Source organism: Vipera ursinii (genome assembly GCF_947247035.1).
Source record: "Vipera ursinii genome assembly, chromosome: 9".
Lineage (NCBI taxonomy): Eukaryota > Metazoa > Chordata > Lepidosauria > Squamata > Viperidae > Vipera > Vipera ursinii.
In genome coordinates, this window is record NC_139523.1 from 2,452,581 (window position 1) to 2,467,490 (window position 14,910).

At 45.0% G+C, this 14,910-nt stretch overlaps 1 protein-coding gene across 2 annotated transcripts in view; it reads left to right on the plus strand.

Moving 5' to 3' along the window:
* Nucleotides 1–6,972, plus strand: part of KPNA6 (karyopherin subunit alpha 6) — a 41,579-nt gene extending 34,607 nt beyond the window's left edge. For both annotated transcript variants that reach the window (XM_083369273.1, XM_083369274.1), the window contains 3 exons: nt 143–270; nt 3,493–3,671; nt 5,169–6,972. In XM_083369273.1, the coding sequence (XP_083225399.1) occupies nt 143–270; nt 3,493–3,671; nt 5,169–5,356 (495 nt within the window). In that variant the 3' untranslated portion in view covers nt 5,357–6,972. The remainder of the gene's footprint in view (nt 1–142; nt 271–3,492; nt 3,672–5,168) is intronic.
* The last annotated feature ends 7,938 nt before the right edge of the window (nt 6,973–14,910 follow it).

Genomic DNA, 14,910 nt, shown 5'->3' on the forward strand with positions numbered 1-14,910 from the left:
AAAACTTCAAATGTTCATAAGACAAGTGGTCATTAAGTGAGGACTGCCTGTACTGCTGCTCTGTTGTCGCCTGTTTGTTTTATCTGCCTCGAGGTTGGGCCCAGGCTTGGTGTCTGGCTAACACTGTCCTCTGGCCCTGCAGGCAGTCATAGATGCAAACATCTTCCCAGTATTAATTGAAATCCTGCAGAAGGCGGAATTCCGCACGAGGAAAGAAGCGGCCTGGGCCATCACAAACGCCACGTCAGGAGGAACGCCAGAGCAGATCAAGTAAGGTGTAACTTACTCTTTAACCAAGTTGGGTTTTTTGTTTGTAGATTGTGCTTCTTTCTAGTTAACAGGTCTATGAGAACAAAAACCTAAAAGAACCTGTGGAATGCATGGGGGTAACCTTCACTAACTTAAATGTTCTTGGCACAAAAAAGGTTTTACTCGTGTTTCCAATCTTTAAATTTAAAATGATTTTTTTCTCTAAAAAATCAAGAATTGGATACCTGGATAAAATGAGATAATCCAACATTATCATATAAGGAGAGCCCAGTCATTATTTTTTATTTATTTATTAAATTTGTTTGCTGTCCATCTTGTCACAAGGTGACTCTGGGCAGGTGACAGCCTTAAAATTGTGAATAAGGAATGAGAAAGGTTAAAGATAAGAAAAATATAGTTCTGCCTCACTAACTTGTCAGTTGAGAAGAAAAATAACCAAAGGTGGGAGCAAAGCCTGACAAGACAATTATGTTCTTGAGATGAACGGCTATATAAACCAAGTAATATAAACGTGGTTTCCTCCACCGTATCGTATCCTCTTTATAACTAATGGATGATTTGGTTTTGATGAGGTAAAAGCTGGGTGTCCCACTGGACCACCACTTTAGTGCTGCAACTGACAGATAAGAGAGAGTATCAAGATCATGAAAAGTGATAGTACCACTTTATATTGCATTGATGAGGCCACACTCGGAATACTGCATCCAGTTCTGGTCACCAAGATACAAAATAAGATGCTGAGAAAGTGTAAAGAAGACTCACAAAGTTGATAAGGGGTCTGGAGGCTAAACTGTTCAACGAACGGTCAAGGGAACTAGGTATGTCTAGTCTAACAAAGTGAAGAATTAAGGGTGACATGATAGCTGTCTTCCAGTACTTGAGGAGCTGCCACAGAGAAGAGCGGGTGGACTTACAGTGTTCTCCAAAGCTCCAAGGGCAGGACAAGAAGCAACCTGGAGCTAAGGAGAAATAATTAATGAACAGCTTGCCTGTCAGAGTTGTGGGTGCTCCACAACTGGAGGTTTTCAAGAAAAGATTGGACAGTCATTTGTCCAGGATGGTAAAAGGTCTCCTGCCTTGGGCAGGGGGTTAGACTAGAAGACCTCCAAAGTCCCTTCCAGCCCTAGGATTCTATGTTATGCACTTCCTAGCATGCAGGTTTTATGGCCCTTACTATTCAAATACACGACAGCTGATGGTTTGTCCTTGTTTACAATATTGCACAGCTATCTCCTGCTCACAAACAACATCTCCACGATTGAGAAGAAAGGCAAATAGTAAAATATAGAATAAATTATATACAGCCTAAAACTTTATTTTCCTCTTATAGTTTGCTATAAACCATCCCAAAGAAAAAGAAATGCAAGAAAGCAAAATGGCTGTCTGAGGAAGCTTTGCAAATAGCTGAGGAAAGGAGGGAAGCGAAAGGCAAGGGAGAAAAACATAGATATGCCCAATTGAATGCAGAATTCCAGAGAATAGCTAGAAGAGATAAGAATGCCTTCTTAAATGAACAGTGCAAAGAAATAGAAGAAAACAATAGAATAGGGAGGACCAGAGATCTTTTCAAGAAAATTGGAGAGATGAAGGGAACGTTTAATGCAAAAATGGGCATGATAAAGGACCAAAATGGCAGGGACCTAACAGAGGCAGAAGAGATTAAGAAGAGGTGGCAAAATTACACAGAAGAACTATACAAGAATGAGCTTAACGTCCCAGATAATCACAATGAGGTGGTCACTGACCTCGAGCCAGACATCCTAGAATGTGAAGTGAAGTGGGCCTTAGAAAAACTGAGCAACAACAAAGCTAGTGGAGGTGACAGTATTCCAGCTGAGCTGTTCAAAATCTTAAAAGACAGTGCAGTAAAAGTGCTACACTCAATCTGCCAGCAAATTTGGAAAACTCAACAGTGGCCACAGGATTGGAAAAGATCAGTTTACATCCCAATTCCAAAGAAGGGCAGTGCCAAAGAATGTTCAAACTATCGCACCATTGCACTCATTTCTCATGCTAGTAAAGTCATGCTTAAAATCCTACAAGCTAGACTTCAGCAGTATGTGGATCGAGAACTACCAGAAGTACAGGCATGATTTCGAAGAACTGGACATGGAACCACTGATTGGTTCAAAATTGGGAAAGGAGTCCGGCAAGGCTGTATACTTTCGCCCTGCCTATTTAACTTATATGCAGAGCACATCATGAGAAAGGCAGGGCTAGATGATTCAAAAGTTGGAATTAAGATTGCCGGAAGAAATATCAACAACCTAAGATACGCAGATGATACCACTCTAATGGCAAAAAGTGAAGAAGAACTAAAGAGCCTCTTGTTGCGGGTGAAGCAGGAGAGTGCAAAACTTGGGTTGAAACTTAACATTAAGAAAACCAAGATCATGGCATCTGGCCCTCTCAATTCCTGGCAAATAGATGGGGAAGAAATGGAGGTAGTGACAGATTTTATTTTCCTGGGCTCCAAGATCACTGCAGATGGGGACTGTAGCCAAGAAATTAAAAGACGCTTGCTCCTCGGAAGGAAAGCCATGGCAAATCTAGACAGCACACTAAAAAGCAGAGACATCACCCTGTCAACAAAAGTGCGTATAGTCAAGGCTATGGTCTTCCCAGTTGCAATGTATGGCAGTGAAAGTTGGACCATAAGAAAGGCTGAGCGCCAAAGAATTGAGGCCTTTGAACTATGGTGCTGGAGAAGACTCCTGCGAGTCCCTTGGACTGCAAGGCGATCAAACCGGTCAGTCCTAGAGGAGATCAATCCTGACTGCTCTTTAGAAGGCCAGATCCTGAAGCTAAAACTCAAATACTTTGGCCACCTAATGAGAAGGAAGGACTCACTGGAGAAGAGCCTAATGCTGGGAAAGATTGAGGGCAAGAGAAGAAGGGGACGACAGAGAATGAGGTGGCTGGATGGAGTCACTGAAGCAGTAGGCGTGAGCTTTAATGGACTCCAGAAGATGGTAGAGGACAGGAAGGCCTGGAGGAATGTTGTCCATAGGGTCGCGATGGGTCGGACACGACTTCGCAGCTAACAACAACAACAACAACATAGTTTGCTAACTATAGGAGTCTTGGCTTGAATTTCAAACTTCAAATTTGTTATGCAGCTTCAGGGTTGAAAGCCTATATCCCATTTGTATATCTGTAGCCGTAACTCCAATTTTACCAGTAGTTTTAGTCTTCTATATTTTTTATTGGCTTCATTTCCAGATATTTAGTAAACCTGGGCTGCATTAAACCCCTGTGTGATCTTTTGACCGTCATGGACTCTAAGATAGTTCAGGTGGCCTTGAATGGCCTGGAGAACATCTTGCGGCTGGGAGAGCAGGAGGCCAAGCAGAGCGGCACCGGCATCAACCCTTACTGCAGCCTCATTGAGGAAGCTTACGGTGAGTGCCAAGTCTTGGAAACGGGCGGTGGCTATTTGCAGGTGGGCGCTCTCGGCTGAGGTTCCCCTTTGTGGAATTCCTTCCCAGTGGGGCACCCCTGCTGCCCTGAGGTGTCTTTCCAGCATCAAGCTAGATCAAAATTGTACTGGAATAAACTTTCATTCATGAAGGCATGTTTAATTTCTAAAAAAAATGTTTTTTAAAAAAGCTTTGCAGTTTATTATTGGGTAGCACAGAAGTTGATCTTAGCTGACTTCGCTTCTGTCTCTGCCTGTCACAATCCATTGATCCCAACCTCAGGGCTGAGAGATGATCATTTGCCCCTCATGCCAAGCAGTTCGCAGCTTGGTGGACCCGGGGGTGGTGGTGGTGGTGGTGGTGGTTCAGTGTGAGTGGCAGGCACGCATGTGTGAACATGCATAAGTCTATTTGCACCAACGGGTGTGTGTATCTGCCGCTTGTGCAAATGGTGCTTTGCATGCTCATGCGAGTGCCCGCCACTTGGGTCAACACTGGGCACTTGTGTGAATGGAGCTTTGTGTGTGAGCATGTGGAGCTGTGTTTGTGTGCACATTCCCATTTCCAAATGGGTCGCAGCCTGGTAGTGGGCCAAAACCCTGGGGGTGGGGGTGGTTGGGGACCCCTGCCATATGCCACTGCTTCAGTTGCCCTGTCCTTACCCCAAGACCTGCAAAGAGGTTGACACGGAGTGCCAGGGTCTCCAACCACCGCTGAGAATGAGGAGTTTCGGGCCAAGGTGTGTGGAGGCCTGGTGTTTGGGGGATTCAGGGACAAGATGCATAAGGGAATTTGGGGTGCGAATGTTGCGCCCGTGTGCAGCTTCCGAAACTAAAAGCAGTGAGCCCAAGAAAAGGCACCTCTGCTTTAAGCAGTGGTGGGTGCTCCGTCCAGGCCTGTCGTGTTCTCCGCAGCACAGCCTTAGGTCATGGGGTCTTCCTTGAGCGAGGGGCCCCCGGACCCTTTGTCAGTAGCCTTGCCGGGTGGGATTGATGGGGAAATGTCACTCCCCTCCCTCGAATGTTTCCACAGGCAAAATTGTACAAATAGTTAAGATTGTTGCGAGTCGGGTTTACACATAGTCCTCAACTTACGATCACAGTTGGGACTGGAACATCCGTTGCTAAGCAATGTAGTCAGCCATTTCACATCCTTTTTTGCCGTGGCTGTTAAGCAAATGGCTTTCCCCCTTGGCTTTGTTTGTGGGAAGCTGGCTGTGGAGGTCACAAATGGCGATCGCCTCAGCTCAGGTCCCTGCAGGCCTTGTAAACAGGCTGCCGAGCTCTTGAATTGCAGTTCTGTGGCCGCAGGGACTTGTGAAGCGTGAGGACCGGTTGGTCGTACGTGGCTTTTTTTTAGCCCTGTTGCAGCTTCAAACAGTCAGCAAGGGTCGAGGACTGCCTGTCCCTGAGGGCTCGGATGCATAAGCCGCCTGAGCTTCGATGGGGAGTCCACGTAAACGATGTCTTTCTCCTTCAGGCCTGGATAAAATCGAGTTCCTGCAGAGCCACGAAAACCAGGAGATCTTCCAGAAGGCCTTTGACTTGTACGAGCACTATTTTGGCATCGAGGACGATGACTCCGCTCTGGCCCCCCAGGTGGACGAAGCTCAGCAGCAGTTCATCTTCCAGCAGCCCGAGGCCCCCATGGAAGGCTTCCAGCTATAACCCGGCTGCAGAGTTGGAGGGGGAGAAGACCCTCCCCTCGATGAAAAGTCAACTGCTGAGGGCCTTCCCATCCCCAGCCCCGTTTCCTTCTCTGCCCCGGCGGAAGGCGGCCCTGCCTGCTCCACCCGTTCCTCCTTCGCGACACGCGGTAGCAGCTGTGGACTCTCTTCTTCCGAGGAGGAGATACTCCGACACACTAGTTTTCTTCCCATTTTTGTGCTGCACGGGTGCGTCAAACGAGCAGGTGCTGAAGTGGATGGAGGAAGGAGGTGTAAATGCCTTCTAGCTTGTGGTTTTCCTCCAGGTTTTTTTTCCTTTTTCTTTTGTGGTGTATTATTTTGTTCTCCTCAGATAAGATTTTTTTTTCACTTGGGTACTTGAGAAATGATTTTTCTCCCCCAATGGGAGAAGGCAAGATAACCTGAATTGTAACCAAGGAATCTATTCTGGATGCTTGGATCCAACTATTTAAAACAATTTGCACATGTTAATTTTTATTAGAGACTTTTCTTAATTTGCCAAATGCACCACTTTCGCCCATACAGGCTCTTTTTTTTGGGGCGGGGGAGGGAAGTCCTCTTGCCAAACAGCACCTTTTGAGGGAATTGGGCCAAGTTGCTGCTGTTTTTGTCTCTCTCCACTAGTTATATATATATATATATATATATCTAAAAGGAAAACGGAAGAAGCTGCACAGAGATGCAGGCTGAATTGGACTGTCGCATCAGGCTCTGGGGAGGCTTCCCCTGTCAGGTGGGGAGAGGATTTTTAAAAGCAGTTTAAAGATCCCAAGAGCTCCGGTCTTAAGGGGAAGGCACAAGGAAGAACTCGAGAGCTGCCTGTTTAGGTGGGCTTAACCTTTGCTACTGACTGAAGTGGTGAACTAAGAGAAGAGACCCCCTCTTGCATCTTTACTTGAAGAAACAAAATTGCAAAACTCAATGGAGACTTTTGGTTTCTGCCATTTTATTTTGAATTTTTTTCTTTCTCTTGGACAACTGGGGTGGGGGCAACTTGCGTGTGGGGCAGCTGGCGGGGGGGGGGCTTGTCATCTGCTCTCCCTGCCACCGGTCCCGTGGCCTGTTTCTCTTTCAGAATTACCTCCTGCTCACAACTGTATCTTGTACATTTACTTCAAAATGAAGAAGTCAAAGCTCTGTATTTTTTATATATTATATATACACGTAGGCATTTGTTTAATTTGGCCTGGGGAGGGGGGGGCTGGTTCTTTGCAGTGCCGATAGAGGAGGCAGGCTGGTCTAGAGAGCTGGCTACACAGAGTTCACCATAACCACAATTCTCTTGGGGTTCCCCTTTGCCTGTTCTACGAATGACACCACTTGGTGGACGCCCTTTCCTCGGAGAAAGACGGAGCCAAGACGGTGGTTCTTTCCAGGGAGAGGCCCCTCCAGGCGTCTGAAGGGAGGTTCAGGTGGTGCGCACGGCCCCTTCCTTGCTCTCCCTCAGGGGAAGAAGGTGCTCACAGCCTTCCAGAGCGGAGATTCAGGCGGGGTGAAGTTGGATGTGAAAACCTTGGGCTGTATTTTGTAAGAGAGGTTTGCTTTACATTGTTTAAAAAAAAACGCCAAGAAAATTTAATAAACTTCATCTCTGCATTCAGTGACTGCAATCCACGTGTGAGTGGACTGAAGCATGTTTTTTTTCTTGCAGCCATGTCACAATTGCCATTCCTGGAACCATAAAAGACCTTTTGGGAATCATGGCTGTGTTGGCTCTCAAAGGGCCAAAGATGTCAAAAGAAATCCCTTTTGCCCAAATAAGGTTGAGATTTTGCCTGTTGGTAGAAATTAATATTAGCCATGAGATGCAGCGCTCTTAAAAGAGTGTGTGTGTGTGTGTGAGAGAGAGAGAGAGAGAGAGAGATTAACGTAAGGTGCATAACTCCAAAAATAAGTCTGGATGGCTTATGTAATTGAAAGCGAAAACAGGCAAAGCAAAACTAGAATTTTTAAAAAGGATCACCCAATGCCTAAACTACAACTGTGCTGGGGGCTCACAAACAACCTCAGCCCCAACCTGTGAGCAAAGTCATGTTTTTAAAAGACTTTGAAACCCTTGCAGGGTGGGGCCGTTGGGGAATGCTCTTCCACAGAGAGCAGGCAGTGCAATAGAGGAGGGACTCTTCTGGGGCCTTGCTAGGTGACATTTAATAGCTGGGACCCAGAACGCCCTCCACCCACAAAGCTTTCTGTGCTTTGGCCATTCACTGCCTTCGCAGCTAAAGAGCAGTTTACCAGGATCTGTTGCAGCACATCAGAGCTTATGGGGCTGGCGCACAACACCCATCTGCTGCCTTTATAAGCCATGGCCTTTTCCCAGAATTGCACACTGGCTGCACAGTCCTGTAAATGGGCATGGCCGTTCAAAAATTGCATAGCAATCTTTCCTTCATGCTCCAGAGCACCTCCTTTGCTTCCAGATCTGACATGCACATATTCCAAAATAATCCAGAATGCAAAAAAGATTAATGCTACAGACCATTAAACACATTCACAAGTTTACTCGAGTGCTTCTCATTGCTGGAAAATAACGATTGGAATGTTCAGGACTAAATACCCTAAATCATTTCTTGCCTGTTATATATTCTTAGTGAATCTGCAGCATGTGGATTGTGATCTTTTACTTATCCTGGCCCAAAACTACATTTTCCAGAGAGCAAAAAATGCTCAAATTGTATAAAGCAGCAGGAAACTTTGAAGCTCTATTTGGTAATGCAAATTGTGACCATATTCATCTAAGATCCCTTTTAAGTAATTTTTTGACTTCCCAGGAAAGCTAGGATGCTTTCAAAAAGAATGGAGAACATGTTAGGGAATTTACCCAAGTGCATCCTCACTTCACAGTAGCTAGTCCTGCAGTCTCGGCATGGGCTGAAACCCCAACTCCTACCTGCCTTTGATCGAAGCCATGCTTTACCGATGCGCCTGACGGCCCCTTTGGATGGTGTGCAGGGACTGGCCACCCAAGAGGCATCTAATCAAGAGCTACAGGACTCTCCACCTTCCAGTCTTAACCAGGACTTCAGAGCCAGTTTGGTCCAGTGATGAAGGTGCCAGGTGGCAGTGAGTTCTAGTCTCGCCTCAGGCAACAAAGTTGGCTGGGTGATTTGGGGCCAGACAATCTCGGCCCAACCCAACTCACAAGGTTACTGTTTCGGGGAAAATAGGAGGACGAAGGAGCATTGAGTACGTTTGTCACCTTGAATTATTTATAAAGTAATAAAGGCTGGATAAAAATTAAAAACAAATTTCAACCAAACCTGTCTCCACAAATTTCTCAGGTAACTTGTGGATCCAATCAGGCAATGTAGCACCAGTCGGCTCTGCCCAAATCAGACAGTGACCAATGACCACGAGGGATGGATGCTGATGTCCACGACCCTCAGGATATATGTGCTCCAAAAAATTAAAAAAAACATAGGTAACACTTGCTGTTATGCCAAGGCTGTGGCAATCTGGGAAAAGCTCACAATTGCCAGTTGGTCATGAACCGACCAACCGGTTCTCCTGCCTGGGGTGCAGATGGAAGCCCTTCCCCTCTCGTGCAATAAACCAAAGTTCATTGCCTTCGAGTTCAGATATGTAAATGCCACACCAAAACTTTTTTTTTGTGGAAAAGTATATTAAACATTAACTTTAAAATAGAGGAAAAATAACAATTGCTGAGATCCTTATACAAAACAACTATTCTAAAGATAATATAGTAAATGGAGATGACAGCTTTCTGCTTGAAGCAGGAAGATTACCAACAAATTGGTCTGCACAAACGTGTGAGCTATATGCTCTTAATCAGGCTGAAAAAGAAGGAACTACATACACAGATTCTAAATATGCATTTGGGGTAGTAGAAACATTTGGAAAAATTTGGGCTGAGAGATGGCTGATTAATGCAAAAGGGAAGGATTTCAATACATGGTCAGTTAATTAGGGAAACTTGTTACCAGGTGCTATAGCCATAGTGCGTAGTCCATGTTGAAGGACATCAAAAACAAAATACCTATGAAGCCAGAGGCAATAACAGCTGAAGAGGCTAGGTCTGCCAGGACGAAAGAATTTATTAAAATGCTGTCTTTAGTACCTCAGAAGAAAACAGGCAATTGCCAGTATTTGGCACCCAAGGGAAAAAGCAATTAGTCCAACTGGGAGCAAAACAAAATATTAAAAGTGAATGGAAGCTTCCAGATGGAAGACAGATGTTAAATGAACAAATAACTGGAGAATTGTTAGCTATTTTACATCAGGGAAGTCATTGGGGAACACAAGCACAATGTGCACTTTTCTGCAAAAATAAAGTTGTAGTGGAATCTATACTGTAGCACAACAGATATATGGAACATATTTCATTTGTAAAAAGACCAACAAACAAAATCTGTGCCAAAAAGAAAAAGGGGGAAGACCTGTGGCATTGAGACCCTTTCAGTGTATGCAGGCTGTTTTTGCTGGAGTTCCCCCTGTTGGGTGCTTGGAATGCATTTTAATTTTGGTGGACCAGACTAATGTTAGAGAGCCATCTTCCTTGGACTAAATGCCTAAGTCAACCAAAGAAAGACGTGGTGGTATCACCTTGTGAAGTTGGAGAGCTGGGGAGAAATGCCCAGTTTTGAAGAACTGTGTTCTGGGGCTGTCTTCTGTTTTATCAACCCAAAGGAAGAAAATCTGCTGGCCCAAACACCACCTTTGAAGTTTGCAGTCCACAATTACCAGATTAATAATTGGGCCCTGATAAAAACTTGGAAAGATGAGAAATTCCAACCAGACTGGGAAGGCCCCTCCAGGTGCTGCTGACCACTGAGACAGTTGTAAGAACTGCTGAAAAAGGCTGGACTCATTACACCAGACCGAAGGGACCGGTCAAGGCCCCACAGGCTGAGCATTGGAAAGTGTAACCTTTGAGTGACCCTCTCTGGCTGAAAATAATAAAATAATAAAGTACTTGTTTGCTTTTGGGTTACAGGACACCTGACAAGAAGACAATCTTGTCTGGACTTTGATCCACAAGTGTATGGTTTTTGGACAGTACAGTAATTTACTCACCCTTTACAGTAGAATTGTTGTCTATCTGTGGAAATATTGTATTTGCTACCCTACTCCCTGGAGAAAAAGATTTAAATTAGGGGAGGGAAAGAGACCTGAATTAAAAACAAATATAAGGGAAACTATTAGACAAAAAGAAGTTAAAATGAGTTACCTGATAGAACATCTGGTTGTATTCTATGTGATTTATATGGTACAAGGAATTGTTGTTGTTAGTTGCGAAGTCGTGTCCGACCCATCGCGACCCTATGGACAACGTTCCTCCAGGCCTTCCTGTCCTCTACCATCTTCTGGAGTCCCTTTAAGCTCACGCCTACTGCTTCAGTGACTCCATCCAGCCACCTCATTCTCTGTCGTCCCCTTCTTCCCTTGCCCTCAACCTTTCCCAGCATTAGGCTCTTCTCCAGCGAGTCCTTCCTTCTCATTAGGTGGCCAAAGTATTTGAGTTTTAGCTTCAGGATCTGGCCTTCTAAAGAGCAGTCAGGGTTGATCTCTAGGACTAACTGGTTTGATCGCCTTGCAGTCCAAGGGACTCGCAGGAGTCATCTCCAGCACCACAGTTCAAAGGCCTCACTTCTTTTGCGCTCAGCCTTTTTTATGGTCCAACTTTCACTGCCATACATTGCAACTGGGAAGACCATAGCCTTGACTATATGCACTTTTGTTGACAGGGTGATGTCTCTGCTTTTTAGTGTGCTGTCTAGATTTGTCATGGCTTTCCTCCCAAGGAGCAAGCATCTTTTAATTTCTTGGCTACAGTCCCCATCTGCAGTGATCTTGGAGCCGAGGAAAATAAAATCTGTCACTACCTCCATTTCTTCTCCATCTATTTGCCAGGAATTGAGAGGGCCGGATTCCATGATCTTGGTTTTCTTAATGTTAAGTTTCAACCCAAGTTTTGCACTCTCCTTCTTCAGCCTCAACAAGAGGCTCTTTAGTTCTTCTTCACTTTCTGCCATTAGAGTGGTATCATCTGCATATCTTAGGTTGTTGATATTTCTTCCAGCAATCTTAATTCCAACTTTTGATTCATCTAGCCCTGCCTTTCTCATGATGTGCTCTGCGTATAAATTAAATAGGCAGGGCGACAGTATACAGCCTTGCCGGACTCCTTTCCCAATTTTGAACCAATCAGTGGTTCCGTGTCCAGTTCTCACTGTTGCTTCTTGGCCCACATATAGGTTTCTCAAGAGACGAATAAGATGGTTTGGTACGCCCATCTCTTTAAGAACTTGCCACAGTTTGTTATGATCCACACAATCAAAGGCTTTAGCATAGTCAATGAAGCAGAAGTAGATGTTTTTCTGGAACTCTCTAGCTTTCTCCATGATCCAGCGTATGTTGGCAATTTGATCTCTAGTTCCTCTGCCTCTTCGAAATCCTGCCTGTACTTCTGGTAGTTCTCGAACCACATACTGCTGGAGTCTAGCTTGTAGGATTTTAAGCATAACTTTACTAGCATGAGAAATGAGTGCAATGGTGCGATAGTTTGAACATTCTTTGGCACTGCCTTTCTTTGGAATTGGAATGTAAACTGATCTTTTCCAATCCTGTGGCCACTGTTGAGTTTTCCAAATTTGCTGGCAAATTGAGTGTAGCACTTTTACTGCATCGTCTTTTAAGATTTTGAATAGCTCAGCTGGAATACTGTCACCTCCACTAGCTTTGTTGTTGCTCAGTTTTTCTAAGGCCCACTTCACTTCACATTCTAGGATGTCTGGCTCGAGGTCAGTGACCACCAAAATGGCTCCCAAAGTCTAGAAAAGGTAAAGGGGGGAAGTACTTTCTGAGCAGTAGCTAGGCAGACTTTGCCCTGTAGCTGGGTGAACTGTACACTTTGCTCTGTAACCAGGGGAGGTTTCTTAGGAGACACTCTGGATAGGTTGTGACCTTGTTAGCATCCAACCAATGGAAAACCAGAACAATGTTGAGCGGGAAGAAGAGTATAAAAGCCGTTTGCAGGCTTTAATCTGGATCCACCTCAGGTGCATCCATGTTTGCAAATACGTAATAAACTTTTGCTATTTTTTGGTACTGGACTGCCGTTTATTGTTTTATTGCTTAACTATTTCTAACAGGAGGAAATTGAATTTCTTTTCTCTTGGTCTCTTGGATTTTGCTGCTTTGCAAAAACAGCACCTGGCCTATTGACTGCCCTCTTCCTGTTACACACACACCCTGCTTTTGCACCCTAGCCCCTCAAGTGTGTGTGTGTGTGTGTGTGTGTGTCCGTCCACCCCAAGACACCAGGCCCTCCACCAAGGGTGGGGAAACTCAACCCCGCTGTCTCCTGCTGCTTGGTCAGGCTGCCTCCCTGGCAGAGCTCAGCCTGGAAACTTGCTCCGGGCAAGCCAGGATCGGGACACTGGCAAAGCAGGGCCCAAAGTGACTGATCTACAGGACTGCTAAACTTAGTGGGGCAAAAAACAAGCAGCTGGGAGGTGTTCGGAGAAAGTAGTAGTGGAGTACTGATGAGGAGCCCAAAGATGTGGGGAGGTCCCTCAGTTTCAGTCAGATGAAGGACCCAGGCTGGAGAAGAGGCGGACACGGCCCAGGGCACCAGTGGCTATGGAATCAAAGCCAGATCTTGCATGCAGACGGCCATAAAAGGGGTGGTGCTTCAGCAACACCTTTATGGCCATCTTGACCTTTTTGATTAGGATGGATAGTCAGTTGCCTGAAATGGTTTAAGGTCTCCTGCTTAAGCAGGGGGTTGGACTAGAAGACCTCCCAGGTCCCTTCCAACTCTATTCTGATTGATTGATCCTCCTGTAGAGACACTCCTGCTCCAGCTACAGGTAGTCCTTTGGCTGCACAGGACAAATAGGGTGGCAGGCAGAAGCAGTGGTGGTGCGGGGGCAGCATGCGATCGATGATCGCAGGGGGGCTGTGAGGTGGGCAGCATGCGATGCAAGATTTTTTTAAAAACAACAGCTGCAGCTGCTCCATAAGTTTTTTTTAAAGGGCTGCACTTTTCGGCCAATTGGGTGGCCCCAGAGCCGTGGTTCTGGCAGGTGATGCTGAGGGGGACGGGGGGGGGGGGGGCTGAGTTATAGTTACCTCTAGGGGGCTTCACAGAGAATGAAAGGGTGGAGGAAGAGCAAGCGCGGTGCAGCTTCTGGCATTGGGAGGGGGGTGCGGTAGGTGAGGGAGGGACATTTCAAGCGAGATTGCCCCACCCAGGAAAAAAGAAGAAAAAGCGCATTCCCTCATTCAGTTTGAAGAGGAATGGGGCAGATCAGAGGTTTTTGGACTGAAGGTCCTAACAAGAACCCCTGATGGATGTCCAAGTGGGACCTCAAAATGAAACTGTCAGGGGCAGCTAGAACATCTTTAAGTTATGTACCCCCAGGACTTAAGATTTTAGTTAAAAACACTTTTGTTTCTGGAATCAAGGGAGAAACTTTCAAAGTATCAGAATCTGAACCCATTACCTTAGGGACATCTTTATTAGAGCGAGATGCCATTATTGCTTTAGAAGGGTAAAAGAAACTCTGAGGCAAATAAACAGACTCCCCACAGTTAACTGAAGATTAAAAAAAAGATTAAAGCAAGTAAGAAGAGCTGGTGCAGGAGAGAGCGAGAGAAAGATAGACGAAGGAAGGAGGGAAGTGAAGAAGGATGAAGGGAATGAAGGAAAAGAGGGAAAGAAAAGAGCCAGCAGAAGGAAAGAGCCAGAAGGAGAAAGGATGAAGAAAGGAAGGGAGGAAAGGGCTAAGGAAATTAGTGAAAGAAAGATAAATCCTGAAAGGATTGGAGGTATAAGAATGTAGAAGAGGGTTCAGAGCATAGAGATATATAAGAATGAAAAGTAAGTTTGTCATATAAACAGCTTATAAAACATATGAGAGAAGATAGGAAGTGAAAGAAGGAAGGGAGAAGTGAAGAGCTAGTGAGAATAAGGTACAGAGAGCTGAAAGAAAATGTATGGTTTAAGAAATAAGTTAGCAACAAGGAAGGTGGATGAGAAACTTTTACAGAAATTCAGAAGGTGAAACCAGAAGAAGGGTGTGTGAAAAGAAATGAAGAATAGCCCATTAGGGAAACTCAAAGATGCTTAGCTTTCAAGATGAATTCCTTTAACAAGTTTATATAGATTCATTTCAGTGGTGAATTTCTTATTTTATTCACTAAGGTAACTTTAATTCAAAAACATTCTCTGAATTCAGAAACAAATGTTGGTTCCTGATTAGTAAAACAGGATTAGTATTTTAAATAATCCCTCTAGATCAAACTTAATAAGGATAGAAATCTAAAAGACACAATGGTTATGCTATAGTTAGGTAATCCTCGGGTTCAGCAACCGTTCAAAGTTACAACAGTGCTGAAAAAATGGACAACTGTCTTAGACATTCTGGCTGTTGCAGCACTCCTGCAGTTACAGATTCAAAATTTGGGCACTTGGCAACCGATCCACATTTATAACTTCCTCTGTCCCCATCTGACCTTTGGCAGCTCTCAGCAGAGTAGTCCCCAAGAATCATTGCTGCTCCCCTTGCA